This window comes from Anopheles marshallii, chromosome 3 (genome assembly GCF_943734725.1).
Source record: "Anopheles marshallii chromosome 3, idAnoMarsDA_429_01, whole genome shotgun sequence".
NCBI lineage: Eukaryota > Metazoa > Arthropoda > Insecta > Diptera > Culicidae > Anopheles > Anopheles marshallii.
The window spans coordinates 64,476,964-64,503,277 of record NC_071327.1 but is presented as its reverse complement, the minus strand read 5'-3'; the positions used below and the strand labels follow the sequence as shown (position 1 = coordinate 64,503,277).

The following is a 26,314-nucleotide window of genomic DNA, read 5'->3' as shown; positions in this document are numbered from 1 at the left end:
TAACTTTATATACTTCTAGACAAACAAACAGATGGAAGAAATAAAGTGATAAAGTTTGCTTTGTTGTAAAATCTATTGTGAAGGTAATAAAATACTTTTCTATTTTTATAAATATTCCGTTTTCTTTCTTTTTTATAAAGAGAAATGCACCCAAATGCCCTAATAATCCCACTAAAACTACTTCTGTCGCTTGCAGGCACTTTATATCAGTTATCGGCTTTCATTCATGTTGGTATCAGTTCCAAGCTGTGCCACAGCCATGTATGTATCCCTGTAGGCATTAGTAAACATAAGAAAAAAATGAAATATACCGATTTAAAGGTTAACAATTTTACCATTTTCATCATAGACATCATCATCATTTTCATCATCATACATAAAAATTATGTACAAATCCGCCTTAACTGGCATTCACTCTCCAAAAACGGTAATATCTGAGAACCATTTTTCACAGTGCGATTTGTTTCTATCACAGCCCTGGTGATGTCCTTGATCTTTTGCTATAATAATTAAAGATGTTATTATCCGAATAGCAGCTCAAACAAATGATCCTACCACACCACCTGCCATTCATTCACCAATCACCTCACGGAAAATTACGTTCTTTACTCCGACATCATCCTGATCCTCTCGTTCAGGATCCACATTCAACACCACCACATTTGATCGCGAGGTTACTCTAGACAGTGCAACTTACAGCTGCCCATGCGCGAACACCTCTGTAGGTAAGTATAGACCGAGGTGATGCAGGGGCTGGCCTTGAGCCTTGTTTATGGTCATCGCAAAACACATCTGAACTGGGAACTGCTTTCGACGAATCTGAAACGGACGAATCTGAAAACAATTGAATTCGCCAATAATCGATTGAATTTCGAAGAATTATTACTGTTGCAGAATAGTGTAACTCGCTTGTCGCTATGAATGATTCGTGAAAATATACGATTGTTCCTTATCGTATAGCACTGCCTATGCGATTCATTCATTTTGTATATCCACCATGTATTGTGGTGTGAATTATGGTATGAATTATGTAGTTTAAAGTTTTGACATGAATTAAACAATTTTCTAACATATTGTAGAATTTCAAGGCAGTATTTACTGAAAGTATTAAAATTAGAATCGGCATATTCTTCCACGAAAGCTTTTGTTCGAGCCTGTTGCAGAAAATTTAGCAATAAACGTAAATTTATCTTGAACCAAATCATATTCATATCATCCAAGTAAGCTTAGATTTGTACGACCACCAAAAACGACAACAATCTAGTTTGCATGCAGGGTTTGACGACCGAGCTTACGTAGCACAAATGCGTTGGAAATTTAATTTTTTAACTTTCTCATTGAAAAAACCTATACCTACCCTGCAGTAACGCTCCGTTACTCACGAGTAGAATTTATATAGTGATTTGCTTGTCTTTCTAGAATTGAGACTTCATTCACTGAGCGTTACTTTGTTTCAAACATTCTAATACATTTTATTACTCAACAACATCTTTTAAAAAACGTTCACCAGACTGACATTCTTCAGGAACTGTTGACGTCGCAGGTAACGACAACGGAAGCTACGTCACCTCATCACCACAGCTGGTAGGGCGAGCGGGCAAGGAGCGGACTAGCGAACGCTCTAGCGTACGGCGCCGCATATGGGGCCGCGTACGCCGCAGCAAACGGTGCTGCGAAAGGAGCCGCAAACCCAGCAGCGTACGGAGCGGCCAGCGGTGCAGCCGCATAAGTCGCGGCGAGCGGTGCCGGAGCAGCGTAAGCCAGCGGTGCCGCAACCTTAGCGACGGCTGGGGCGGCATAGGCGACGGCCGGTGCGGTGTACGCTAGCGGCGCAATTCCGTTGTAGTTGCGGGCCACAACCTGCGAGCTCTGGGCGGTGACGACGGCGGGACCGGCGGACAGGACGGTCGGCGCAGCGGCATAAGCCACCGGGGCACCGGCCAAAAATCCTGGCTTGGCCGAAGCACACGAGATGGCCAGAGCGGCGATGCAGATCTAAAGCAGGAGAGGCGAATAATAGTCTCAGTATCCTTACTAATCCTTCGAAGAAATGGTCGATCTTACGTACCAGTTTGGTGAACATTTTGGAATTGGTTTTGGAGGTGTTGTTGAGCTAAAGTGGAGGAGCTGCTAACTGACTGAAGCTTGTTTGCTGTATGATCCTTGTAACGCTCGGTTCTTCTTTTATATGCGATTAAAAACGCCAAAACACCAACCCACCTCCCACGCACGTGCAGCGTATGACAGGAGGATAACGGACTAGGACGCTCCGGCCAGTCCGAAACTAGTGCACTGCTCATCGCTTCCACCACGGTGCTCTTCTTCATCATTCATTTTGTCACCTGCAGGCGAGCAATAAAATACCCAAATAGCAACCAAGTTCGCCCGTACCAGCTGATTACGCGTGCCACAACGATGCACTTTTGCGCGAGTTAATATGCAGATCACGTACCGCGCGCCGTACAAGAAATCGGATTACGCTGGACGATGACGGACGGCGGCACGGGCAAGGTTGAACAGGTTAGGTGGTATAGTACGGGGGGAGAGTAGAGCAAAAATAGATGTCGGTTCGAACCAAGCGGTAAATTATGGTCCCGGAGGGTTAACCGGGCATATGTGCACGACTTAATGTGTCATCGATCGGTGGCGTTATTTAGTGCACTGGTTCAAGGGCGCGCACAATGGTGTGGTTAGTGTTGTTTTCAAGTCGCTCACTTCAGTTTCATCACGTTGGTGACGCGGTGACTCACAAACCCTCAAGTTCACGAAATTGGAAAGTCTGTAGTGATAATGTTTTAATGCGTGTTAAACTTATTCAGTTCCAATCATTAATATCATCTTTTTAAGGTCATTAAAATCTCTCAACAATGGATGTGGTAATTGATCGCAATACTTCAAAATAAGATAAATTTTAGGATTTTTTTTATTCCAAGAATACTAATTCATCGTTATCATCAATCCTGATCTTCAATCTCAGAAGAGTGATCGATAGTATCTTAAATACGAACTGGTGATACTTCACCCTGGACGAGATAGCTATAAGGAAGATATCTGTTAATGATATCGGGCAGCCCGATAAGGATGTTATCGGGCAGCCCGATAAGGATGTTATCGGGCAGCCCGATAAGGATGTTATCGGGCAGCCCGATAAGGATGTTATCGGGCAGCCCGATAAGGATGTTATCGGGCAGCCCGATAAGGATGTTATCGGGCAGCCCGATAAGGATGTTATCGGGCAGCCCGATAAGGATGTTATCGGGCAGCCCGATAAGGATGTTATCGGGCAGCCCGATAAGGATGTTATCGGGCAGCCCGATAAGGATGTTATCGGGCAGCCCGATAAGGATGTTATCGGGCAGCCCGATAAGGATGTTATCGGGCAGCCCGATAAGGATGTTATCGGGCAGCCCGATAAGGATGTTATCGGGCAGCCCGATAAGGATGTTATCGGGCAGCCCGATAAGGATGTTATCGGGCAGCCCGATAAGGATGTTATCGGGCAGCCCGATAAGGATGTTATCGGGCAGCCCGATAAGGATGTTATCGGGCAGCCCGATAAGGATGTTATCGGGCAGCCCGATAAGGATGTTATCGGGCAGCCCGATAAGGATGTTATCGGGCAGCCCGATAAGGATGTTATCGGGCAGCCCGATAAGGATGTTATCGGGCAGCCCGATAAGGATGTTATCGGGCAGCCCGATAAGGATGTTATCGGGCAGCCCGATAAGGATGTTATCGGGCAGCCCGATAAGGATGTTATCGGGCAGCCCGATAAGGATGTTATCGGGCAGCCCGATAAGGATGTTATCGGGCAGCCCGATAAGGATGTTATCGGGCAGCCCGATAAGGATGTTATCGGGCAGCCCGATAAGGATGTTATCGGGCAGCCCGATAAGGATGTTATCGGGTAGCCCGTCAAAAATGTTATCGGGCAGCCCGATAAGGATGCTATCGGGCAGCCCGTTAAGGATGTTATCGGGCAGCCCGTTAAGGATGCTATCGGGCAGCCCGTTAAGGATGTTCTCGGGCAGCCCGATAAGGATGCTATCGGGCAGCCCGTTAAGGATGTTATCGGGCAGCCCGTGAATTACGAGGTAATTAGGGGCCCCAACTATCATTTCGCCCACGGTCTCCAAGGGGTTTAATGCCCAACAAATCGTCTCTTCACCACAAGTGGCGTCTATACCTATAATTTTATTTTATATTTCTCGCATATAAACTATAACATTGCGCAATGGTTAGTCCTGTTACAGAGTACTTAACCGCTAAAATTGGTTTAGCTAAGCTATCGCAGAACTGCATCAGAATTAATCAATTAAAGCGAAGATTACAATCACCCAATAATCCATATCTGTCCCAAGTTGCAGCTGATTTCGGCATTTCTGTTGTGCCAAACCATTTCCACGTAACCCGCACGATTAGTATTCCAACAGCTGATGGGCACCCTTGGCAACAGCTCGGTACTTTCTTCGGCGTTTTAAAGTGTGAAGAAGGAAACGGGTTCCCAGCGGGTGGTTCGTGCGCGACATTGCAAGGACAAGGCGTGAACTGTGGATTTGCATCTCGTTGAAATGCAGCCAATTGAGCCGGTGGTGGAGTGAACATTCGAAAAAAGTGAGGCAAAAAGTGTTGAAGAGTAAGGATTTGTGGAGGATATTTCACGACGCAGTGGTGGCAAATGATGGTTGAGAGTAGTCCAACGCTATCGTTTGGAGGTATATAAAAGACATGACTGCTTGCTGGTAGACATCAGTCAGCTCATCTCCCATCTTATCGAGTACATCGAAGCTTTACAGCTACACAAACAACTAATCCACCATCAACATGTTCTCCAAAGTGGTAATATTCTAATCTGCTCCGTTCTGTAAGAACATCAACACGATTTCTTTTTGTATTTGCTCAGATGGTCGTCGCCCTGTTGGCTGTGGTTGCCAGTGTCAGTGCCAAGCCAGGTGGTCTGCTGCCTGCCGCTCCGTTTGCCTATACTGCTGCGGCTCCTCTCGCCTACTCAGCACCGTTGGCCGTCGCTCCAGCAGCTGTTCCTGCCCTCGCGTACACTGCTGGGTACGCTAATGTGGGAGATTCGGCCGTTGTCACATCGCACAGCTCGCAGGTCATTAATCCGGCCTATGCCGCCTATACGGCCGCACCTTACGTGTCCGCTTATGCGGCGGCTCCCGCTCTGGCTTCTCCATTTGCCTACAGTGCACCTCTTGCCGCTAAGTACGTTCTGTAGATAGGTTTCAAACTTGTGTTATAATATGTCAGACAAATAAATACAAACGTATGCCATTCTCCATAACTCAAAATGTTGAAATATTTTATTTTACTTCTCCTACACACTGGGGTTACTGTCATGCACGAGAAAATTTGCGTATTTGGCAAAACTTTCTCGTTTAGTAATGTCATAAAATAAGAAATCTTCTGATTTACACTGGATTAAGTGACCTATTCGATTTTGAACTGAACATTGAAGGAAAGAATTTGAAAATTTTGTAGTACAGGCAGTCCCCGAGATACGCGGTTCCTCTTATACACGGATTCGGAGATGGGGAAAATTTTACAGCCGAATTAGTTTATAGCACAAAATCTAAGCCAAATGGTGAAAAATTGGTCGAAAACAACTTCCTTTATCATGTTAAAAAAAAATGTTTTTAAAAGAATTTTAATGTAATCTATTAAACAATGACCTAATTTGCTGAATAAATTAAATGCAGAGAAAGAATTCAACTATCTATCTTTCAAATATAAACTAAACTATAAACGGATTTTACTTACGCTGAAATTCGAGTTACGTGGGATGTTTCCCGGGTTATAGCGGTCCACAATAATAGCGTATCTCGGAGACTGCCTGTATATACATACTGATGACAATTGGTACAACGGCAGCTTTGTCCTGTAGAATGCTTGCCTTTAGGCGTCATGTAATGCAAATTGCATTCATTTAGGCGGTTTTTAAAAATAATCTTTTATTTGGTCAAAACAATTTTGATGTGTATTTTTATTTTATTTAACATTGCAAGCTCTCAGTTAGTCGCTCTTGTTATAATTAAACATTTTTCAAATTATCTTATCTCATTATGTACAAAAATGTTGATTTGTATCTTAAGGATTGTAATGTTGTCATGGTAGTTGTAAATGTTGGTCAAACATTTTACATAAAACGCTGCTTATTTAATAAATGACTAAGGGTCATGATGATTACTAAAAATTGTTTCTATTTTAATTTTTTTAGGGTGTTAAACATACTATGTTTAGTGTTGTGAAACTTCATTGTAATAAATTATTATTGCGATCAGTTGTAAATGCGGATGCTCCAGATGCGAAAAATTACAAGGAGGATATACCTAGAGAACTCATTGTATTCACATTAGCCCAGATGGAAAGTCGTCATACCAAAGAAGTTCTCAAATACCTTTTCAATCATTGTCATCAGGTAGACCAAAACAGTAAGGAAACAATCATATTTAGATAAAGCAAATGAGTGAATTCATTCAGTCAACAAGAGAATATTTACAGCTTCACTATTTCATGCGGTAACGAAAATCTTTTTCCTTGCTCCTTGCACCGTTTTCCATTTTACTTCAGCAGCACCTGGGCAGGGGCAGCGGCAACGTACTGTGACGAGTAAGCGAGCGGAGCTCCAGCCACATAGGGAGCGGCAGCAACGTACGGGGCAGCGTAAGGGTAGGTGTAGGCCAGCGGGGCAGTGTTTCCGTGGAAAGTGCGTTCGTACACTGCGGCACCCTCGGCAACATAAGCGGCCGGAGCAGCGACAACGGCAGCCGGGGCAGCAGCATAGGCAAGAACTGCCGGCTTCGGATCAGCCTTAGCCGAAACGGAAGCAACGGCAACGATGGCGAACAGGCACACCTGGTTGGAGTGAAGAAAGTTCATTAGAATGGAACTCAAAGAACCGTGCGCATCTAACAATACTTACAATCTTGAACATTTTGGATCGGTTTGTGAGGGTTGTTTGGTTGAATTGTTAGCAAATGCTGTTGAGGATGCGTTAGCAAGTGAACTGATGAAATGCTTAGATTTCGATGAGCTTTATATAGTGGACCATTCATGCGCAAGAATCCTTGGACTCTTTGGTTTGCAGACTAGGCCGTAAGATAGTGAGCCAGAATACGTGATATTTTGGAGGACTTTCTTGGGGGCGGACTCGTAAAACATTTGCCAAACCCTTCCACTTGCTCTGTTCAATTGGATCAAAGCGGTGGACTAAAGGCCGATTCAGTGAGCGCGACATTGGTAGACCAGCTGACGACACATACGCTGCATACTAATAAAATTCCTGCGCTCTGAGTTTGGTTTCAACAGTTTATGGTAATTTCGGGTCGACATTTGATGTGTTCGTCATTACTAGCTTACAATCGGAAATGTAGCAAATCGAAAGAAATAAAAGCGAATTACCTTGAAGTTTTTTATTTGCTATGGAGTATAACCTACATGTTATATTTACTCATTGCAGATATTTTGGTCAGAATATCACAATAAGTAATTTTGTTTACGTAACAAAAACAAACTGAGATATTGAAGAAATATGAATTGTAAACGCCTAAAAGTATGTGAATTTATAGCACAATGAATTGAATGCGAGCTTCGCGCCATCTGGTGACGGGTACGAGAAACAACTTTAATGAACATGAAAATTACATTTAGGTTCGATTTATAATCTAGTTTTTAATAAACATTTGAAGGTACGATTTATTTAAGCACAAATTTAGGCTATATTTATGTAGGTTTCCTCCTTTTGTTCCATTACTGAAAGAGTGTGTTCATCGCCGGTTTCTTGATTGTTTATTCATATTCCTAAAACGAAGTGAAAATAGTTATTGTAAATGTTTCATTTAAGTATAGACGCGTAACCCATTTTAACCATACGAGGATTAAATAAACACGTGACCTATTAACTAGAATGTTCAATACAAAGCAAACAAGCGGATGATACTTTTTACGTTATTAGAAGAATTGCATTAAATTTAAAGAAACTTTACGAATACAGCTTCAAATATGAATTAACATGTATGAATACATCTAGTGTTTTTCGGAAACGTTCGGAAACGCTGGAGCCAAACGACCAAACCATCATCGTAATTAACAAGCATTGTACCGGTAGGGGTAATATAAGCCACACGTTTAAAAGAACGATAAATTGAACTCTTTAATAACGGAAAAGTAATAGATTATTCTCAATAACATCAGCTATAAAATAGTCAAGTGGCTGATATATGAATTTTTACAAATAAAATGAATAAGAATTCATGAGCATACTGAAGAGAACAGTAGAATATTTCAGAGTCAAACTGAATCACAAACTTCTATGGGAATTTTTATCAAAAAAAAACAACCTTATCAGCCACTGAATATTGCACTCTCCTTGCAAACCAGCACACGGTGCGTGAATCAAAACAATCGATCTACGCATGAGTTGCCCGTTTTGTTGAATGATTCATTCTTTGTATACAAAGCTACCACTCCACGAAATTGTCATAATGTTGTGAAATGCAGAATGGATATTTCACATGTAGCTGGATAACTCGCAATTACACCAGAACTTGCAACCGTAGAGCGTAATGGGCAAGCACAACAATGCCCCGCGGAACAACATCAACAACACGAAGCTGTCAAATGCCGCATGCACACAAACACACACCACCACCCATACAGCATGAAACACGCAGGCAATGGCACCGATACGACACATAACCTCACAAAATGGAACGCACACACACGGTACACGATTAGACGATCGAATTGCTGCCTTTATTACACTCCTTTCGGTACGAATACAATGCTCACTGATAGCGTTGGGAACTCAATGTCGGAATTGCCCTTCATAAACCATTCGTTTGCATTTAGACCGGCAAACATAGCGATGAATCCACTCTGCGGTTTCATCCATCCAATCGGAAGGCACCCAATTCGACCGTCACGGGTTTCAGGGGATGGTGCTAGCAGGCTTCTTAGTACGGCTTCCTGCGGAACGAGCAGCCCTCGGTCAGACGGGCCTTGCCACCGGTCGGCTGGCACAGGATCGTCGAACAACCGGCACACACTACGACGCTCTGGGCATGGCTGAAGACGGTGGTGATCTTGTAGCAGCCGGGGCACTTGACGTCCATGAAGTACGAGTTGGGATGGGGCACCAAACGCTTCAGTTTGTGCTTCCTCTTCTCCTCAGCGGGCAGCGGATGCAAGAAATCCTTGGCGAGCGGCATTTTCACTTGCTTGTTGCGTACAGTTTTCTGGAAAAACACGTGCTATTCCCGGGCAACGGTGAAATAATTTCACTTCAGATGTACGGAAAACACGGCAGCTTCGCACGACGTCAAAAACCGAAAAGAAGGAAGGAATAGTGATGGGCGCGGGAACTATGAGTTCAGACGCACCTAAACCGACCCGGGACTGCATCGATCCGCTCCGTTGCGGTTTTGACGTCTCGAAAATTTACAAAATTATTTAATTTTATTCGTGAAATTATTTTAGTTTATCATCAATTATTTTGGTTAACAATTACCTTGAATTTTTTTGCATTATTAAATTAATACGATTCAGAAACTATGCCTAAACAAATTCAGTTTAAAGAATTGAAAAGAGTGATATCGGCTAATAAAATTGAAAATTTAGGGTTCTTATTCATTAAGAACGATGCAATTTTTTTTGGTGAGCGATTTAAATCAAAATGACGTAATAAAATAAGTTTTTTGTAATATTTTACGAAGCTTCTACACCCTGCTAGCATACACCCTGTGGAATGTTCGAACATGCTCACGAATGTTCCATCGAGCTCACTCGACGTTTCGAGAACGCTCTCGCTCGTTCACGTTGCGTGCGCTCTCATGTATATAAACCACGGTGAGAGCGCTGTGAGTTCAGTCAGTTGAATACAACCGAGCGCGATATCAAACAGCCCAAAGCGAGTTAACGCAATCAAACCTCGTCCGAAAGGATATCTTCCAAGCGAAATACCGTGAACAGTGAAAGAGAATCGCACTTTCTCAGTGAACAGTGAAAATGTCGATCATCCCGATATTCTTCCGCAACTGGTGGGACGACGAGTGGGACCGTCCACTGTGGAGTTCTCGCCTGCTGGACCAGCACTTCGGCAGTGGCGTCAGGGCAGACGATCTTCTCAACGCTCTGGTGTCGGTGCCCGACCGGCGACTTCAGCCACAGTGCCAACAGCAGACCCGTCGTTACAACCGCCCATGGCACAGCTCCTGCGTGGCCAGCAAACGAGACACCGGATCAACGGTGAACGTCACCAACGACAAGTTCCAGATCAGCCTGGATGTGCAGCAGTTCACGCCGGAGGAGATCTCGGTGAAGTACGTGGACGGTTCGGTCGTGGTAGAGGGCAAACACGAGGAGAAACAGGACGAACATGGCTACATCTCGAGACACTTTGTGCGGCGCTACATGCTTCCCAAAGGCCACTCTGAGGCGGACATCACTTCGGCGCTCTCGTCGGACGGCATCCTTACCATCGCCTGTCCCCGGAAGGAGATCGAGCAGAAAAAGCCGGAGCGCAGCATTCCCATCACACACACGGGACAGCCCATGAAGCAAGTCGCCGAAAATGCTTCCCAGCAGAATGGCCAAAGCAAGAAGGAAGGGGAGACTATGGAATCATAATCATCTCATCTAAGCCTATTTCTATACCTCATGTTTCATTTAAGTAAAAGCCAATAAATTAAATATGCATTTCCAAAACTGATATAAACTCTTAAACACTTTTGATGCATTCGAAAGCCTTGTGATTATAAGTCTTATATTCAAGCCATAGAAACAAGAAATTTAGGGTTACTTAGTTTAGTAGTATCTTGTTTATTGACATTCGATAAATAACCTTCGATTTGTTACCCACCCTTAAAGCCCTTGGAGCATTAATCTGCGAGTCGCCTAATGTTTATAGTAATCAAAATAGAAATTTTAGGCAAGACATTTTGGCTTCAATACGGATCATTGATATATAATGTGGTAAAATTAAATGAAATATAGATGTCCAAACTCTTCTCTTTCGAACTCCAAACCTAACCTCTTTCGCTAACATTGTCACTGATGACTTTTATACATAAACTCGTTCTGCAGCCCTGACTTCCCAACGCAAACTTAATACATGATTAATGAACAATGTAGCAAAGGAAAATCAAATTTATTTATTATTATTTTTTTTTATTTCGTTAGAACGGCCTGGCCGACTTATTTTACCACGTAGTCGGATAGTCAGTCCTTGCTACGGGGGATTGGTCCGGATGGGATTTTGGTCCGGTCCGTTCGTGTGAAGACCGGCGCCGCTACCATCATGCCACCAGGCCGCCAAAAATAAAATCTTAAGTAATAGGAAATTAATTATTGCCCGAAGCAGTGGCGGATCTATCGGTGGGCGGAGTAGGCGGCTGGCTAGGGCCTCGGCGTGTGGGAAGACCTAAAACAGCTGTTTAGTAGGAAAAACTGTATGAATTGACCTAGAAATGGGCCTGAAAAGCGTCGCTTTTACCCTCTCCGTATGCTAGAGGGACCCCAAAGTGTATCACATCCCGGCTCAACAGTTAAAAAATATGTCCAGGGCAACTCGTTAAGGATGTTATCGGGCAGCCCGTTAACGATGCCCGGCTTCAACTGATCTTTTTTTACGGCAAACTTACTGTCATACAGCGAATTAGACTCGCCATGAAACGGTGGGCTAGAAACGCCATAAGAATGCCACTGGACGACCCAGCCCATTAAGTCCTCTTAGGTCGTCCTCGTGGACAGAGGCCAAAATTGAAATGGGGTGATGGCGTTGATGCGTCTGCCAGAAAGACCGAGATAATAGATTGGCAGACGAAGGCGCTCGACCGAGAGGTTTTCGGTACTCGTCCCCCTGCAGCAGGCCAAGTCTGAGGAATCAAGCAGCATGCATTACAGAACTCCTGCAGGAGGCCAAGAAGCAGTTATTAGGCACTTATTGGGCGCTCCTAATAAGTAAGTAAGAGACAAATGTTTTAATCAAACTACTACTGTACTGTATATGTATATAAATGGATTTATCAAAAATCTGCGATGTAATTTGATTGCATTGTAAGTATTCTATTTGAATTAATTTCGGTTACTTATCGACAAATGAGGTATTCAATTTTTTTTCTTTACATAACTAGGAGTAATTTATTGGCTTTTACTTAAATGAAACATGAGGTATAGAAATTGGCTTAGATGAGATGATTATGATTCCATAGTCTCCCCTTCCTTCTTGCTTTGGCCGTTCTGCTGGGAAGCATTTTCGGCGACTTGCTTCATGGGCTGTCCCGTGTGTGTGATGGGAATGCTGCGCTCCGGCTTTTTCTGCTCGATCTCCTTCCGGGGACAGGCGATGGTAAGGATGCCGTCCGACGAGAGCGCCGAGGTGATGTCCGCCTCAGAGTGGCCTTTGGGAAGCATGTAGCGCCGCACAAAGTGTCTCGAGATGTAGCCATGTTCGTCCTGTTTCTCCTCGTGTTTGCCCTCTACCACGACCGAACCGTCCACGTACTTCACCGAGATCTCCTCCGGGGTGAACTGCTGCACATCCAGGCTGATCTGGAACTTGTCGTTGGTGACGTTCACCGTTGATCCGGTGTCTCGTTTGCTGGCCACGCAGGAGCTGTGCCATGGGCGGTTGTAACGACGGGTCTGTTGTTGGCACTGTGGCTGAAGTCGCCGGTCGGGCACCGACACCAGAGCGTTGAGAAGATCGTCTGCCCTGACGCCACTGCCGAAGTGCTGGTCCAGCAGGCGAGAATTCCACAGTGGACGGTCCCACTCGTCGTCCCACCAGTTGCGGAAGAATATCGGGATGATCGACATTTTCACTGTTCACTGAGAAAGTGCGATTCTCTTTCACTGCTCACGGTATTTCGCTTGGAAGATATCCTTTCGGACGAGATTTGATTGCGTTAACTCGCTTTGGGCTGTTTGTTATCGCGCTCGGTTGTATTCAACTGACTGAACTCACAGCGCTCTCACCGTGGTTTATATACATGAGAGCGCACGCAACGTGAACGAGCGAGAGCGTTCTCGAAACGTCGAGTGAGCTCGATGGAACATTCGTGAGCAGTGAGTAGCCGTTGCGAGAGGCACAAACTCACCGTGTGTTGAAAAATTCGATGCGTGTTTTTTGTCGTTTAAATTTTTTTAATGACATTAAAAATATAATGCACATAATATACTTGAATTAAAGTAGAAATAATAGTTTTGCAAGATTGTTTCAATGAGTAATAAGCGTTGCGAAGTGCTAGAATTTACTAGAACATTCGATGGTCCAACGGTCGAGTGAGAACATTATGATTCATCTCATCACCACGAAAGGTAAATCGAACGCAGCTGTTTGTGTTGCATGTTTCGCCCACAATGTGACAAGGGGAAGTAAACCGTTACCGTATTTGAATCGAGGTTGATGATCGTGTACAGCACATGGGCGGTGTATTTTTAGACCCTTAATTGGAGGTAGATTGAGAATCAAATAAAATAAAATAAATCGAATCGAATCGAATTTAAATATTACAGATTTATAGCTTTTTTTAACTTTGTTGCAAAATCTTTTGATATTTTTAATTCAAATTGTGCATATTGGTAACCGTACGTTTATGACAGTTGAGAAAATTGCTTGGCCATAATAGCCCACTTTCGGGCAGAAAAGATTGTACCTTAATTGTGGTGCCATCAATAACCGATCAATTTGTCCGACATGAGTGACATTACAATTTTGCCATGATTGGAAAATCCCACAGGACTCCAACAACGGCCGGAAGTGAGAAAGTAACTTTCGCCCTACCCGTGGCCCGGGTACAACCGAAACCACCTTTAACAACACGTTTGTTCCATTTTTATGACACATCCGGGCACAGCCTGGTATTATTTCCGATGTAGGCCGACTTCGGGCGAGAAAAGTTCTGGGTGTCCAAGTCTTGGGAGAAAGTTTGCGGCACGTGAACGTTTGCGCCTGCAACAGTCTTTTTGATTGATTTCCCAAGGACGTCGAGTGAGCTGTCTAGTGGAGAAGTTTTCCTTCTTTCCTGATGCCACACCGTCGTAGCACCCTGGCACCAGGGAGTAGAAAGGCAATAGTTTGAAGCCCGCGCGGGAAAGTTCGCTCGCGGGCGAAAGTTTGTTTGTTTGATTGGTGTACGACCGGGAAGCGCAGGGTGCTGAATAAACAGTCGTCAGTCGTCCAACTTGGCACTAGACATGGCAATAACCTCGGCAATAGACTGAGACGGAGGTTTCTGGGGAAGACACGCGTACGCCATTGCAACGATTCACCTTCGACCAGCCTGTCAGCTGATGGGACCTGTCGTGGTCGACTGGTGCCGAGGATTTACGCGTTGCAGTAAACAGTCCGAACAGGGGTTTTGCTGCCGTAACGGCTGAAACTGACTTACATTCGATGCATACGAAATTGTGTCAGGTGATAGTTGTACGCCATTAGACTTTCTCGTTGTTAGTTTTTTTGTAGTTTGCTCCTTGCATCTCCCTTGAAGCTACCCAAATATGATTTAAAAATTGCAAAACGAAACCGAAAATACGTTGTCTGATGGCGATACATCACCAGCGAGAAGCGTTTTAGACTGTGCTTTGCGTGGAGAGCCCTTGATTCCGTCGCACAGCACGCGATATAGCCGCACCTGTTTCACATTAATCTGTCAATCGGACCCTTCGCTTTGGACCCTCCAACCTTATTGCTTCCCCTTCCGATCGATCGGTTCATCAATTTCGGACGGAAAGCGAAGTGGAATAATAAACAAACTTACAGTGCGTGCCAAATTAGATTCAATACGATTCGATTTTTTTTTGTTCTTTATTGGAATTAGTTTATTACGTGGACGTTGTTATTCGCAAAACGGTTATGTTTTTTTTGCTATAGTTCTAGACTAGTTGGAGCTTTCTGCGAAATCGGACACAATCGCATCGTGCTTACAGCATCGAAACAGAACACAAATAATGTTACGCACACGACTAGGTACGATGTTAAGTAAGGGAATTGTTTGCGATTTTGTTTGACTGTTTTTTTTAAAATATTTTAAGACTAAACTACAAACATTTAGGGCTCCATTGAAACAAACAACAACATTTCGCTAATGAATCACATTTTTAGTTGGTATGCGTCGTGGGCTTACAAGTTACATATCGTGTTAGTGATGCATATTTCGAACATTGAAATTTTGGATACGTTTGTGTGCGTGCAGAAAATGGGAAGCTTTCCCCGTGAAAAATAAACGAAAAGCATCTGTTAAAAGTGGTCGTAATTGAGTGTTTCCGCTCCCAGCTTCACGCTCATTGCGGTCTCCTTTTCAACGCCTAAAGGTAGGCAAGCTGCTACACAAAATTAGCTGAGTCGGATCGTTTTTCATTTTGAAGTCAAACCACTTTAAACAGATTTTTCCACGGAGAATGCTTCACCGCAAAACGGAAATACCACGTGCAGACACACTTTCGGCGGTGTTTTACATGTCCGGTGCATCGCATAAAAGCCACATCGATTCGAGGAAAGATTCAGAGAGTCGGTATTCGCTTAAAAAATGTATTCGAATGACGTTACTTGTAGTACGTCAAGCAGCGCCGCGAACTGTGGGAAAAATAATAAATGAAAAAGGAAAGAAAAGAAACCAAAACGAAAAGAAAGGAAACAAGAACCACCGGAAGCAGTTGTAAAAAAAAGAAATGAAACGAAACAGAAACAGAAACGAAAAGCGATCAACATTCGTGTTGTAAACGGTTTCGCGAAACGGTTGCTAGAACGGGCAGTTGGAACGAAGCGTTTCAGGTCGCTGGCAGTAAGGGCAATTGGTTTATAGGCCGGAAAGCACACCACGAACGAGACAGAGTGGGAAGTGGGCGATGGTGCTCGGTGCTTTCACGGCAGCGTTCATTCCACCCGCCCGAAATGACCGAAATACGCGTTTTGGGGGTTTTGGTGCGTGCGTGCATGCGTGCATTTACTTCTTGTCCTCGATGGCCGGTTTACCGGTGTGCCAGATGGGGACATACTTTTCGACTTTCGGCGCCGGCAGTCCGATCCTCGGGGCAGTGACGGTCAGTATACCGTCGGACGAGAGCGAAGAGACGATCAGGTTCGCATCATAACCAACTGTGAAGGAGTATAGAAAAGAATAGAAAAATATGGCGATTTTGTTAGATTTCTGAGCAAAAAGGACCCTTAAGTAGGTTGAGATGTCATAATCCATTCCTTTTTTATATAATTGAAGCTTTAAATTGGCTCTGACAAATGATTGGGTTGATTAAATGTGGCGCGCAAGATAAAATATGCGTTATGTCGTGCTGATTGCATACATTTTGGCGTCTATTATAGTTTGCGTGTTATAATTGGAAAAGGAAAGCTACAAATCTTTAACAGCGTGTAACTTTACACTTATATGAATAGATTTGTTATGACATCGTTGCAGAATGACAAAAAGCTCTACGTTCTAGGATTAATTTAGCTTCAAGGTAACTCGCTTCTATTCTAACCTGGCTTTCGCTAACGTAATCGATGACTTACCGAATAATCGTGCATGAATACTATTTACCTAGTGACGTGCAGTGAACCGAAAGTGAAAAAAAAACATTCAAACCAATGTCCCCGTACCCGAAATTAACCACACGCCCCGATGCCAACCCGATACGACAATAAAGCTCGCGTGTGACTAATACAAGGACTGTGTATCAGGGGACATCAGTGGGATTGTGCAATCAAGATGGGTCGTTCGTACACACAGACGCCAGACGGTGGGATGATTCATGAAGGTTGCAACCCGCGATTCTGGGTTGCAGTAGATTCCCGGTGCCAGAAATACCTTCATCTCAGGTGATCCAACTCAGATGACGGTAGGTGCAGGGGCTGATGGAGGGCGAAGAATAGTGGAGATCGTGCCAGGAATAGGTACAGCGAAGGGACAAATTGGGATGGGTGATAACTTACTCGGTACCAGATAGCGGCGAGAGAACTGGCGTGACACGTAACCCTGCTCGTCCCGCTTCTCCTCATGCTTGCCCTCGACGGTGACGTACTTGTCCGTGCGGCGTACCGTGACCTCGTGCGGCAGAAACTGGTGCACATCGATCTCGATCTGGAACCGATCCCGATCCGTGTCCACCTTGGCACCGACGTCCCGCAGGCTGAAGTAGCGCCACGGCCGGTACAGGCTGGACCAGCGCAGTGGTGCGAGCGGTGGCACGCGCCAGTAGTCATCCGAACCGAGCACCTCCTGCGTGATCGACTTCTCGAGGACGCGCGTGTACAGCGGCAGGTCCCAATCGTCCCACCACGTACGGTACTGCACCGGAACGAGCGACATCCTTTAAGGTCGAGGTTAGGTAGGTCTCTGAAGAATGTTCCTGCAATTGGACAACGCAATCGGGGGAAATGATAAAAAGGAAACTTTCCGGGCAGCCAGAAGATGACACACACAGTTGCGAAGGAGATAGGTCATGGGAGGCACATTTTTGCACAGCACAAGCGAATAATAAACTATTCGCTACAAAAGAAGTTCGGGGTGGCCGTGGCCCGAGCTGATAGTGCAATTTATCGATTTAACACTGTCACGGTGGATTAGGCCGATTATAAATAGCGGCAAAAAATCGTGAAGCGCCCCGGCCGCTCCGGGCAGTTTCACGGTGGACGGGGCCCGAGCTGTCGTTCCGGTGCTGTGTTTGACGGGGAGGTTGCTTTTTTTGTTTTGCTCCGCTATTGTTCTAGCTGCCTGCTGCCTGGTTTTGTTAACGACAGTCGCCCTTCGGTTCGCACGTTTCGGGAGAAGGCACATTTTGGAGGTTAATAAAAATATAGACTTGGCGAAGGACGTTACCAGTGGCGAAAGAATTCGCGAATTCGCACTTGGACTTGGACTTGGGTAGATTGAGTGTTGGTTTTAAGGGCTTGGGGAAAAAAAACAATAGGAAAATGATAGGAACTGGACCATTCGCCCTTCTTCGAAACCGTTGAAGAGCAACTGTCAATTAAGAGATAACCTTAACTTTGAAAAGTTCCATGATGTCTCAGATTCTTGGCACTTTTAGATTGATTTTCTAATTCAGCTACACAAATGTCCCTCTCAATCAGTAGAAACCTCTAATTCTGGCTCATATTTGATACTTATCCAACCATCTGTTATTGATTCACTCGAACTGACGCACTTGTTCGTATATTCGACGGTCAACTGTGGTTGGAAGTATTCCAAACGACCTTGATTTTCCAATATCTTGAAGTAATGGCGCAGCACCTTACCTTAACGGTGAAGGAAGATAGCTCTGGACCAGCACCAGGTTTTGCGTACACACTGCAAGCAGCACCTGAACAGTGAGGCGTATCTATCGACACTGACTCCGTCCTAAGTTCCGTCTAATCACTTTCCCCCAGAACACGACCTTCGGGCCAGACCACTGGCGGATACCTTTTGGCAGCGAACCAAATCGAAAGTGAGTCGTAACAAAAACGCTCACAAACGAATATACGATGATGATGATGATGATTGTGAATCCTTCCGGCGGGTCTTTGACTTACACGTTGGTCGGTGACAGGCACTAACTAGTAAGTGATGATGCTTTCGACGACGAAGTGCAACGACTTGAGAGGCCGAGTACCAGTACTGCTGCTGCTTGGGCAAGGGAAAAGTTGAACCGCTTCCAACGAGCGCGCCCGCGAGACTATGGCTCGTGGCGGATGGATTTGAATTTTGTTTTGATTTTGCGCACCTCCCCTCCTCCCCCCTTTCATTACCCCAATCCTCTCGCATGGTTTACCACCCGCCCCATCCATCCCATGTGCTCGCGTGCTACCAAGGGTGCACCCTTTATGGTTGTAGCAAGGCGGAAAAAAATCGGATCGTACCGGGGCGGGCGTATCGGGTGGATTGTTGTTGATGTTCATCGTCGGACGGGTGACTTTTGGCTTGGGCGCTCTTTTTCGCGATTCGCGCGTTTGTTACAACGGCTTGTGGGTAATATACGGGCACATTGGGCGCTAGGGGTTCCAGGGTGGAGGTATAAATAAAGAATACCACCACAGGTAAATCGTACGGCTGTACGGAATACGGTCGGTTCTGGTTAGCACTAGAACGACCATTTGATCGGTATTGATCGATCCGAAGTTTACAAATGAGAGTGGGTAAAACATTGATTATCGTAAGAGATGATTAATTTATTTATGGGATTTGAGTTTTGTGTAATAAATGTGTTAAACGAATAGCAAAATTATTACAAAAGTGGATCATTTAATTATAATTGTAATAATAGAGTTTATTAAGATCACATAAGACTATTTTTATGGAATTAAAAATGATTTCTGAGCTGAAATTAAAACGCATTACTGATGTAAAGTTAATTTACGGGCTTGTAACAGAGGCGCCACCTATTGGCAAATAGAGGTACTAGTCTGTACGCGAATAATTTAATAACTTTGGTGATGAACATTACAACTTCTAGCTAAATTAAATTCAATTCTTTGCCAAATGTTTGCCCATCATTTCCAGTAAATAAAGAACAAACATTCGAGAGTCCAATAAATCCAACGCTATTGCTTATATTACTGTTCCCACTGGGTGAAGCATTGGAATGCTGCCACCCCAACCGTTGCACTAGAAACACCGGAAACAATGACACCCTGCTCACCCGCGGAATGCAATCAAGCGTGAAGTTGACATTCACACACACAAACACACGCACACTCACACATCGCACTTACCGACTTCCGATACTGCCAACACATACAATACTACGCCAAGGTTATCCAAAACCGAGTGGAAAAAGGGCCGGTCGTGGTCGCTTGATCCTCGATCGACGCACCCGATGATCGGTGAGGACAAATAAAAAGAAAAAAAACCCTAAATCCCAGGGCGCAATAAATAGCACCGGGAGCACAGGTTCGCAAACGGTGTGTCGGCACTTCCGCAATCGGGCACGCTGGTGCCGCCGGTAACGCTTTGTTTGGTATTGTTATTTCGCGCGTGTAACCAAATGCGCGGCTGCGCGTGGGTGGATGCGGGCCGCGGATGCGTTTGTTTGCGCGGCCGGTCGGTTGATTAGCTTGCGGACACGTGGTTTCTATTATGTGGACCATGCACGGACCGGGCAGGCAGGGCAGGCCGAGCGGGTGGGTCTGCGTAGCGTAATAATTACCGTACAAGGGAGCATCTGGGTCTTGGGTGGTCAGCTGTTGTGCCGGTTGGGGTGCGGAGCCGAAGCAACCGAAGGGTGTGGTGCGTTTGCGATCGCTGATGCGACTTCAATGAACAGTTGGTGGATTGTTCGGCTGGTGCCAGATTAGGGTTTAATCTGGAACGGTACTCGAGCGAGCGGGTTGCCCGGGGGAACAAAAGGAAAACAGAACAACATGCATGAGGGTAGATGTGTTGGTGGAAGTTGAGTGCCGCCCGTCGTAATACTAACACAGAATTACTGTAGCAGATGCGTAGAGCAATATATTTGCATTAAAAAAAACCTGAGTGGATACCAGAAATAAGGTGATCTTGCTCGTAATTGAGCTCAGTGACTGACTATTAACTAACTTGATGTAAATTAACGTAGCCACGTTTGATTAAAGACCAAAAGGATAAATTGATCTCCTACGGAAATCTTTACAACACACAAGTTAACTACAATAACAGCAGCAAGATTGCCACCGTAAACAAACTTGGTTGAAGTCTCCAAAAGAAACCAAGAATCTCCTATGTTAGATCAATTCGCTCATCAATTTGGAGACTGACTGACTTCCGGGTTTCCTCCTTCGACTTACTTACCTATTTACTTAATTAATTACTTTTCCAGCGTTACAAACACTTGCAGGCTTGCAGTCCTCTAAACCGCTCATGGTCGAGCGCCTTCATCTGGTTATTCCAGCACAATTTGAACCTACCTTGCCTCCTCCGTCCATGTGGACGATCCGAAACAACTTTACGGGCTGGGTCGTCCGGTCTCATTCTCATGACGTGACCAGCCCACCGGAGCCTGGCGATTCTAATCCACTGATTTGTAGCGGCTCCTCCACACATATTCCTTTCCTGGCTAATGTCTGAGATGATCCGGAATTAGTCCTAAATATGTTGAGCTACAGCAATTGAATCCTCAACTGAACAATTGAAGTTCTCACCTCTAGATGAATTTATGCTTTATTGACATACTCATTTAAACTTCTAGATTGTGGAGTACAGAGCATGGAGTGTTGTGTCAAATAAGTACTTAAGCACAAACCACAGGGAGCTAGCGCTCATAATGGCATTTTGGATTTGTTTTGTGTATTATTTTGCGCACTGATACATCGTTATTAAACATAGGAGAGTAATTAAGAATTAAGGTACGTCGAAAAAAGCAGAAAGCACTTTCATCATTCCAAGGGGTGCAAAATGCCTTGCTTGTTTGAGAAAAAAATCCTAAAGAAATAGGAATTTCAACGCAAAGAAAACGAAGAGAGATCCCGACATACACGATGATGGAACATAGAATAATAACTATCTTTGTGTTCTAAAGGCTCTTCAACCTAGCTGAACTACAGGCGCTTTTTAGTGAAAGCTCAAGAACCAGTCCGATTCGTGTTGATTGATCCGAATTGGATGTCGATTGACCTAAGAAATTTGTGAAGCAAAGGTGCTCTAGACGATCTGCTACACAACAAAATCCCTTACAAGATGTCCAAAAAAAAATGACTTACGCGAGCTTTGTATTTCGGTCTTCGTTCCTCCCAACAACACTCTACAGATGCTTAAATTACCGAGCGCCAATTATTGATTCGATAAATTACTAAAAGTTAATTATACTTAACCACATCATCTTCTTCCTTTGAGCAATCGTCCATCCCCCGGGCAAGTGAGTCGTGGTTGTCGGGAATAGAATTTCAAATCAACAGTGTCGCACCGGTAAAATGAGTTATTCAAACAGAGAACCCCCCACTTGGGCAGGTTGCGAAGCACTTATGTCTCGCGCGCTATACAAACATATTCTTCAGCAGTGTGAGAAAGAGACGAAGTAAACAACTACTTATCACTAGGGGGCGTATGAACGTTTTTCAACGTATTTTGATGCATTATTTTACATAGAAAATATCTAAATCGATCCTCTTCTAACTAGGTCCACTTTAGGTTAAAATAATATATGTCTTTTATTTGCCACCCCAAAGAGCAATTTATTAATTTTCCATTCAATTGACTCGAAATCCTCCCGTTTAAAATGGCGATCGATTTAACGATCGCCGTCCACCCACACCGTGTTGCTATCGTTGTTTAATCATTAATTTAAATTTACCAGATGATCTGGCAGAGGCGGAATTGCGACGAGAGGCGGCCGTCTCATTCTACTTCCCGCTTTCCTCACGCAGCAGCTGATCGAGCGTGATCTTTCGTAAACAAACCGGCATGACGACACTGCACAATTGTTCTTCGCACACTCAGCCAAGTGCTTGCGGGATGAAATGTGGCCTTAACCCTTGGGAGCAGCAAGGGTTGGGAGCATTATTTTACCCCATGCCTTATGGGTGAGTTTTTCATTAGAAACCCTTAAAGAGTTACACGCTGGCGTTTGTGCTCTCTCTCACACACATGCACATGCCAAGATCAAATAAATGGCGAACGGGGCGGCTCAAAATTAAAATTCTCTTCTTGCATTCGATGCCTTCTCATGCTCATTTGGTGGATTATCGTTGAAGCTGGTGAGAAGAATCTGACGTGAAGAGTGCCGGGAAGGACTGGGCAGGGTGTTAAGTGACCGATGTCATATAAATATCGCGTACGGAAGATGAAATCCGGTTCAGTCGGCACCGGGCAACGCGTGGTAAAAGTGTGTTCTTACGTGAAAGTGGTTATTTTAAAGGTGAAAACAGACAGAATGTCTTCAGTTCCGATGTACTTCCGCGATTGGTGGGATGACGATCTGTTTGAAAATCCCCGTCGTACATCGCGCCTGTTCGATCAACAGTTTGCTACGGGCTTGTTGTACGTTGTGCCAGTGCGCAACAAAACTGCATTGGATGATTCTTAATTCGTGACCTCTCTGTGTCTGCCCACCAGTTCTGAGGATCTGCAGAAGATGGCGTCCAGCTTTCATTCGTCGAACTTGCGCTCATCCCGGCTGGGCAGCTTTCGACGTCCGTGGAGTGAGCTCGGTGGGTACAAGTTTAGCAACGGTCTGATCAACAGCGGACCCACCACCACCGACCGGCTGCAGATCAATCTGGACGTGCAACAATTCACACCGCATGAGATCACCGTTAAAACCGTCAACAATTCGATCGTGGTGGAGGGTAAACACGAGGAGAAGCAGGACGAGCATGGGTTCATCTCGCGACACTTTGTCCGCCGTTACGTACTGCCAGGTCAGTGTGGTCGTGTTTAGATTTTCATGTTGAAACAACACTTGAAATGGAAGAGAATCCAAACAACAAGCGACACGCGGCCGATGGCTGTTTAATCACCGTTGACTCTTTACGCTGACTCTTTCCCATTCACAGACGAGCACGACCCAAAGGACGTCATCTCGAGTCTGTCGTCGGACGGTGTGCTGACGATTGTGGCCCCCAAGAAGGTACAGCAACCAGCGGCGGAAGTGTTGTACGAACGCACGGTACCGATACAGCGCGTAGAGGAGCGAACGGTGGAAAGTGTCCGGACGACTTCGGAAAGTGTGACCAGCGAAAGCAATGGAAAATGAACATCTGGAACTCCCCCCCCCTCCTCCCCCTTCCCCCAACCCTCTTTTTTGTTTGGTTTACCGACAGTACTATGAACCAAAGTGATTAGCAAAGTATTAACGAAGAAGTGTCGGAGGTTTTGTGAACGTTTTGAGTGGAATAAAGGACAGAAGAAGCTTGCGTTGTAAGACTAGTTTGTGAGTTTTTAAGTGTGTATGAGCTGTTGAACGTCACAGGGTTCGTGTCTCAGCTGAGTGTTTGTGAGTTTTGGCTATTCTACAATCTTTCAATCTACAACAAAGGCCTTTCTGGAGGACGCATCAACACCATCACTCCATCTCAATTTGGGCCTACCACGCCTCCTCTGTCCATGTGGACGATCTAAAAGGACTGTAAGGGCTGATTCGTCCGGTGTCATTCTCATGACGTGGCCAGCCCACCGGAGCCTGGCAGGTCTGATCCGTTGTACTGCTCATAGAGGTCGTCATTGTAGCGGCTTCTCCATTGGCCGGGGCCAGAACTTCTTCCATGCATCTTCCTATCGAACGCGACTTAGAGGGTTCCGTCAGTTTTGGACAAAGTGCATGTCTGAGAGGCGTATGTGAGCACTGGAACTACATAAGTTCTATATAGTCCCACCATCGTTCATTGCGACAGGTGTTTTGAGTGGAGAATTTTTCTCAGACTGTAGATACTTTAACATCAATGTTATTGTCGGTGCTGACCCAGGATAGCTGAAGTGTTGGACGACTTCGAAAGTACGCTCAGCACACAGTGCGTTTGATTAGTAATATTACTAAGATATTCAACTTAAAATACTGGAACATTCTGAGTCATCAGTAGAAGATCTTCAATAATATCCTATAATAACAGGAGAATCTTAGAGGATATCTCATAGAAACTAGTGTTGCACTTATCATGGTATGCTCTATTGGTAACAACAATCCTGAAACAAAGCGTTTTTGGAGGGTTATATCTCTGCTGCAGCTCAAATTCAACACCTTAAAGTGATGAATAATTGTTTTAATGTCTTGAGAATTACCAACACTATCCTTTACTCCCTTTCGTACTGCGAGAAAGGTAGACATTGAGCGAAGATCTTCAGCCATGATAATGTCTAACCTTAAAAAACACGCTCGCGTATTCTTACGGTGTCTTTAATGTACCTGTACCTTACTTAGATAATAAAAAAGGACCAGCAATATTAGACAAAAAAATAAAATCGCATTTTCCTTTATTGTACGATCAGTTCAGTAAAGAAATAGACAGAAAATGGATCGAATCTCACCCGGTAGAGCCTACTCTAAGCAAATACATCCAATCTAATACTCTTGCGTCTGTTTATGTGTGTGTGTGTGTATGTGTCTGTGTGTTCGATTATGTCCTTCTCCCTGGACGCGGTCCCCCAACCTTTACTTCGTTCCCTCTACGCTCGGTTGCGCTTCCTGCTTGTCCTTAGCCGGTTGTCCCGTCTGCTGGATCGGTACGCTACGTTCCGGGTTTGGGGCTGGCAGCGACTTTTTGGGTGCGGTCACGGTGAGCACACCGTCCGAGGAGAGCGTCGACACAACATCGTTCGGGTCGTGGCCACCTAAGAGAGCGGAATAGTAAAAACGATCTTAATCTTGCGAATGTTCTCCGTTGTATCACCCAAAGCGGATGGGCTTACCCGGTAGCATATAGCGGCGTGTGAAGTGACGTGACACGAAACCATGCTCGTCCTGTTTCTCCTCATGTTTGCCCTCCACCACGACGCACCGGTCGCTGGTTTTGACGGTGATTTCTTCCGGCGTAAATTGCTGCACGTCCAGAATGATCTGGAACCGGTCCTTGTCGAGGTTAAGCGTCGAGCCGGAATCTTGCCGCGTGAGGGCGGTGTTACGCCACGGCCGGTAGTAACCACCCCGAAGGAGCGACGGAGACGAGAGCGGTGCCCGGGCCGGGAAGGATGAGAAAAGATCGTCCGCACTGTGTGGAAAGGGAAGCACAACGCGGCAAAGATGAGTAATGACTTTGAATCACTCGCACGATTCAGGTGGGGTTTGATGCTACTAACCGCAATCCGGTGCCAAAATGCTGATCTAGCAGCCTGGACGAACGGAGTGGAGTGTCGAAATCCTCCCACCAATCACGGAACAACATCGGCACCACGGACATCTTGTGGGGGGGAAAAGAAATAGAAAGCACCAAGATGAGACGCACAAATATCACACTCCATTTTCTATCGTTCATTTCACTCCATTTTCACCAACCTTAATGATTCACCAAAAACAAAAATCGAATTTTCACACAAGCACCAACTTTTCACCGACTGTCGAACTGACTGACGACCTGCGTGCACCGGTTTTCCACTTTTATAGTGACTGCTCTCACTATTTTTGGAACCCCGCTTGATACGCATTTCCCTGCGAGAATTGGGTTTGCTCCTTTGGAAGCCGAGACCGATTTTCCATCGGCGGTACAAAACGACCGGTCGTCGAAGCAGACCTTCGAGAATGAGAGCAAACGGTTTGTGAGAGAGAAAACAATGCCCCAATCCAGCCGTGTTTGTTTACGCGAAAGGAAAACTCTTCGAGAGACTTTTCTCCCAAGGGCAAAAGAGAACGAAATAGTGAGAAATGAGAGAGCGGGAGAGAAATTTTCCGACATAGGTTTTCCTTGCATTTTCCACGATCA

General features: G+C 45.0%; 8 protein-coding genes across 8 annotated transcripts; 2 read left to right on the top strand and 6 right to left on the bottom strand.

Annotated features, from left to right (window-relative positions):
• Nucleotides 1–1,572: 1,572 nt before the first annotated feature.
• Nucleotides 1,573–2,083, bottom strand: LOC128713005 (cuticle protein 16.5-like). Its single transcript, XM_053807870.1, has 2 exons — nt 2,069–2,083; nt 1,573–1,995 (listed from the first exon to the last, which is right to left on the bottom strand). The coding sequence occupies exons 1-2, from the start codon at nt 2,081–2,083 to the stop codon at nt 1,573–1,575; spliced, it is 438 nt and encodes a 145-aa protein (XP_053663845.1).
• Nucleotides 2,084–4,234: 2,151 nt separating this feature from the next.
• Nucleotides 4,235–10,644, top strand: LOC128713004 (protein lethal(2)essential for life-like). The gene is made up of 4 exons (XM_053807869.1): nt 4,235–4,246; nt 4,904–5,223; nt 7,478–7,503; nt 10,019–10,644. Exons 1-4 carry the CDS (start codon nt 4,235–4,237, stop codon nt 10,642–10,644), a joined length of 984 nt encoding a protein of 327 aa, XP_053663844.1.
• Nucleotides 6,580–6,952, bottom strand: LOC128716374 (cuticle protein 12.5-like). Its single transcript, XM_053811293.1, has 2 exons — nt 6,941–6,952; nt 6,580–6,873 (listed from the first exon to the last, which is right to left on the bottom strand). The coding sequence occupies exons 1-2, from the start codon at nt 6,950–6,952 to the stop codon at nt 6,580–6,582; spliced, it is 306 nt and encodes a 101-aa protein (XP_053667268.1).
• LOC128716375 (40S ribosomal protein S27) lies at nt 8,973–9,236 on the bottom strand. Its single transcript, XM_053811294.1, has one exon. The coding sequence runs from the start codon at nt 9,225–9,227 to the stop codon at nt 8,973–8,975; it is 255 nt and encodes an 84-aa protein (XP_053667269.1). The 5' UTR covers nt 9,228–9,236.
• A 1,569-nt stretch (nt 10,645–12,213) lies between the features above and the next one.
• On the bottom strand, nt 12,214–12,834 carry LOC128716367 (protein lethal(2)essential for life-like). The gene has a single exon (XM_053811287.1). It carries the CDS (start codon nt 12,832–12,834, stop codon nt 12,214–12,216), a length of 621 nt encoding a protein of 206 aa, XP_053667262.1.
• Nucleotides 12,835–15,561: 2,727 nt separating this feature from the next.
• LOC128716369 (protein lethal(2)essential for life-like) lies at nt 15,562–17,321 on the bottom strand. Its single transcript, XM_053811289.1, has 3 exons — nt 16,946–17,321; nt 15,967–16,114; nt 15,562–15,592 (listed from the first exon to the last, which is right to left on the bottom strand). Exons 1-3 carry the CDS (start codon nt 17,319–17,321, stop codon nt 15,562–15,564), a joined length of 555 nt encoding a protein of 184 aa, XP_053667264.1.
• Nucleotides 17,322–22,836: 5,515 nt separating this feature from the next.
• LOC128715564 (protein lethal(2)essential for life-like) lies at nt 22,837–23,658 on the top strand. The gene is made up of 3 exons (XM_053810470.1): nt 22,837–22,943; nt 23,019–23,323; nt 23,459–23,658. Exons 1-3 carry the CDS (start codon nt 22,837–22,839, stop codon nt 23,656–23,658), a joined length of 612 nt encoding a protein of 203 aa, XP_053666445.1.
• Nucleotides 23,659–25,050: 1,392 nt separating this feature from the next.
• Nucleotides 25,051–25,795, bottom strand: LOC128716412 (protein lethal(2)essential for life-like). Its single transcript, XM_053811332.1, has 3 exons — nt 25,695–25,795; nt 25,308–25,606; nt 25,051–25,229 (listed from the first exon to the last, which is right to left on the bottom strand). Exons 1-3 carry the CDS (start codon nt 25,793–25,795, stop codon nt 25,051–25,053), a joined length of 579 nt encoding a protein of 192 aa, XP_053667307.1.
• Between the last annotated feature and the right edge of the window lie 519 nt (nt 25,796–26,314).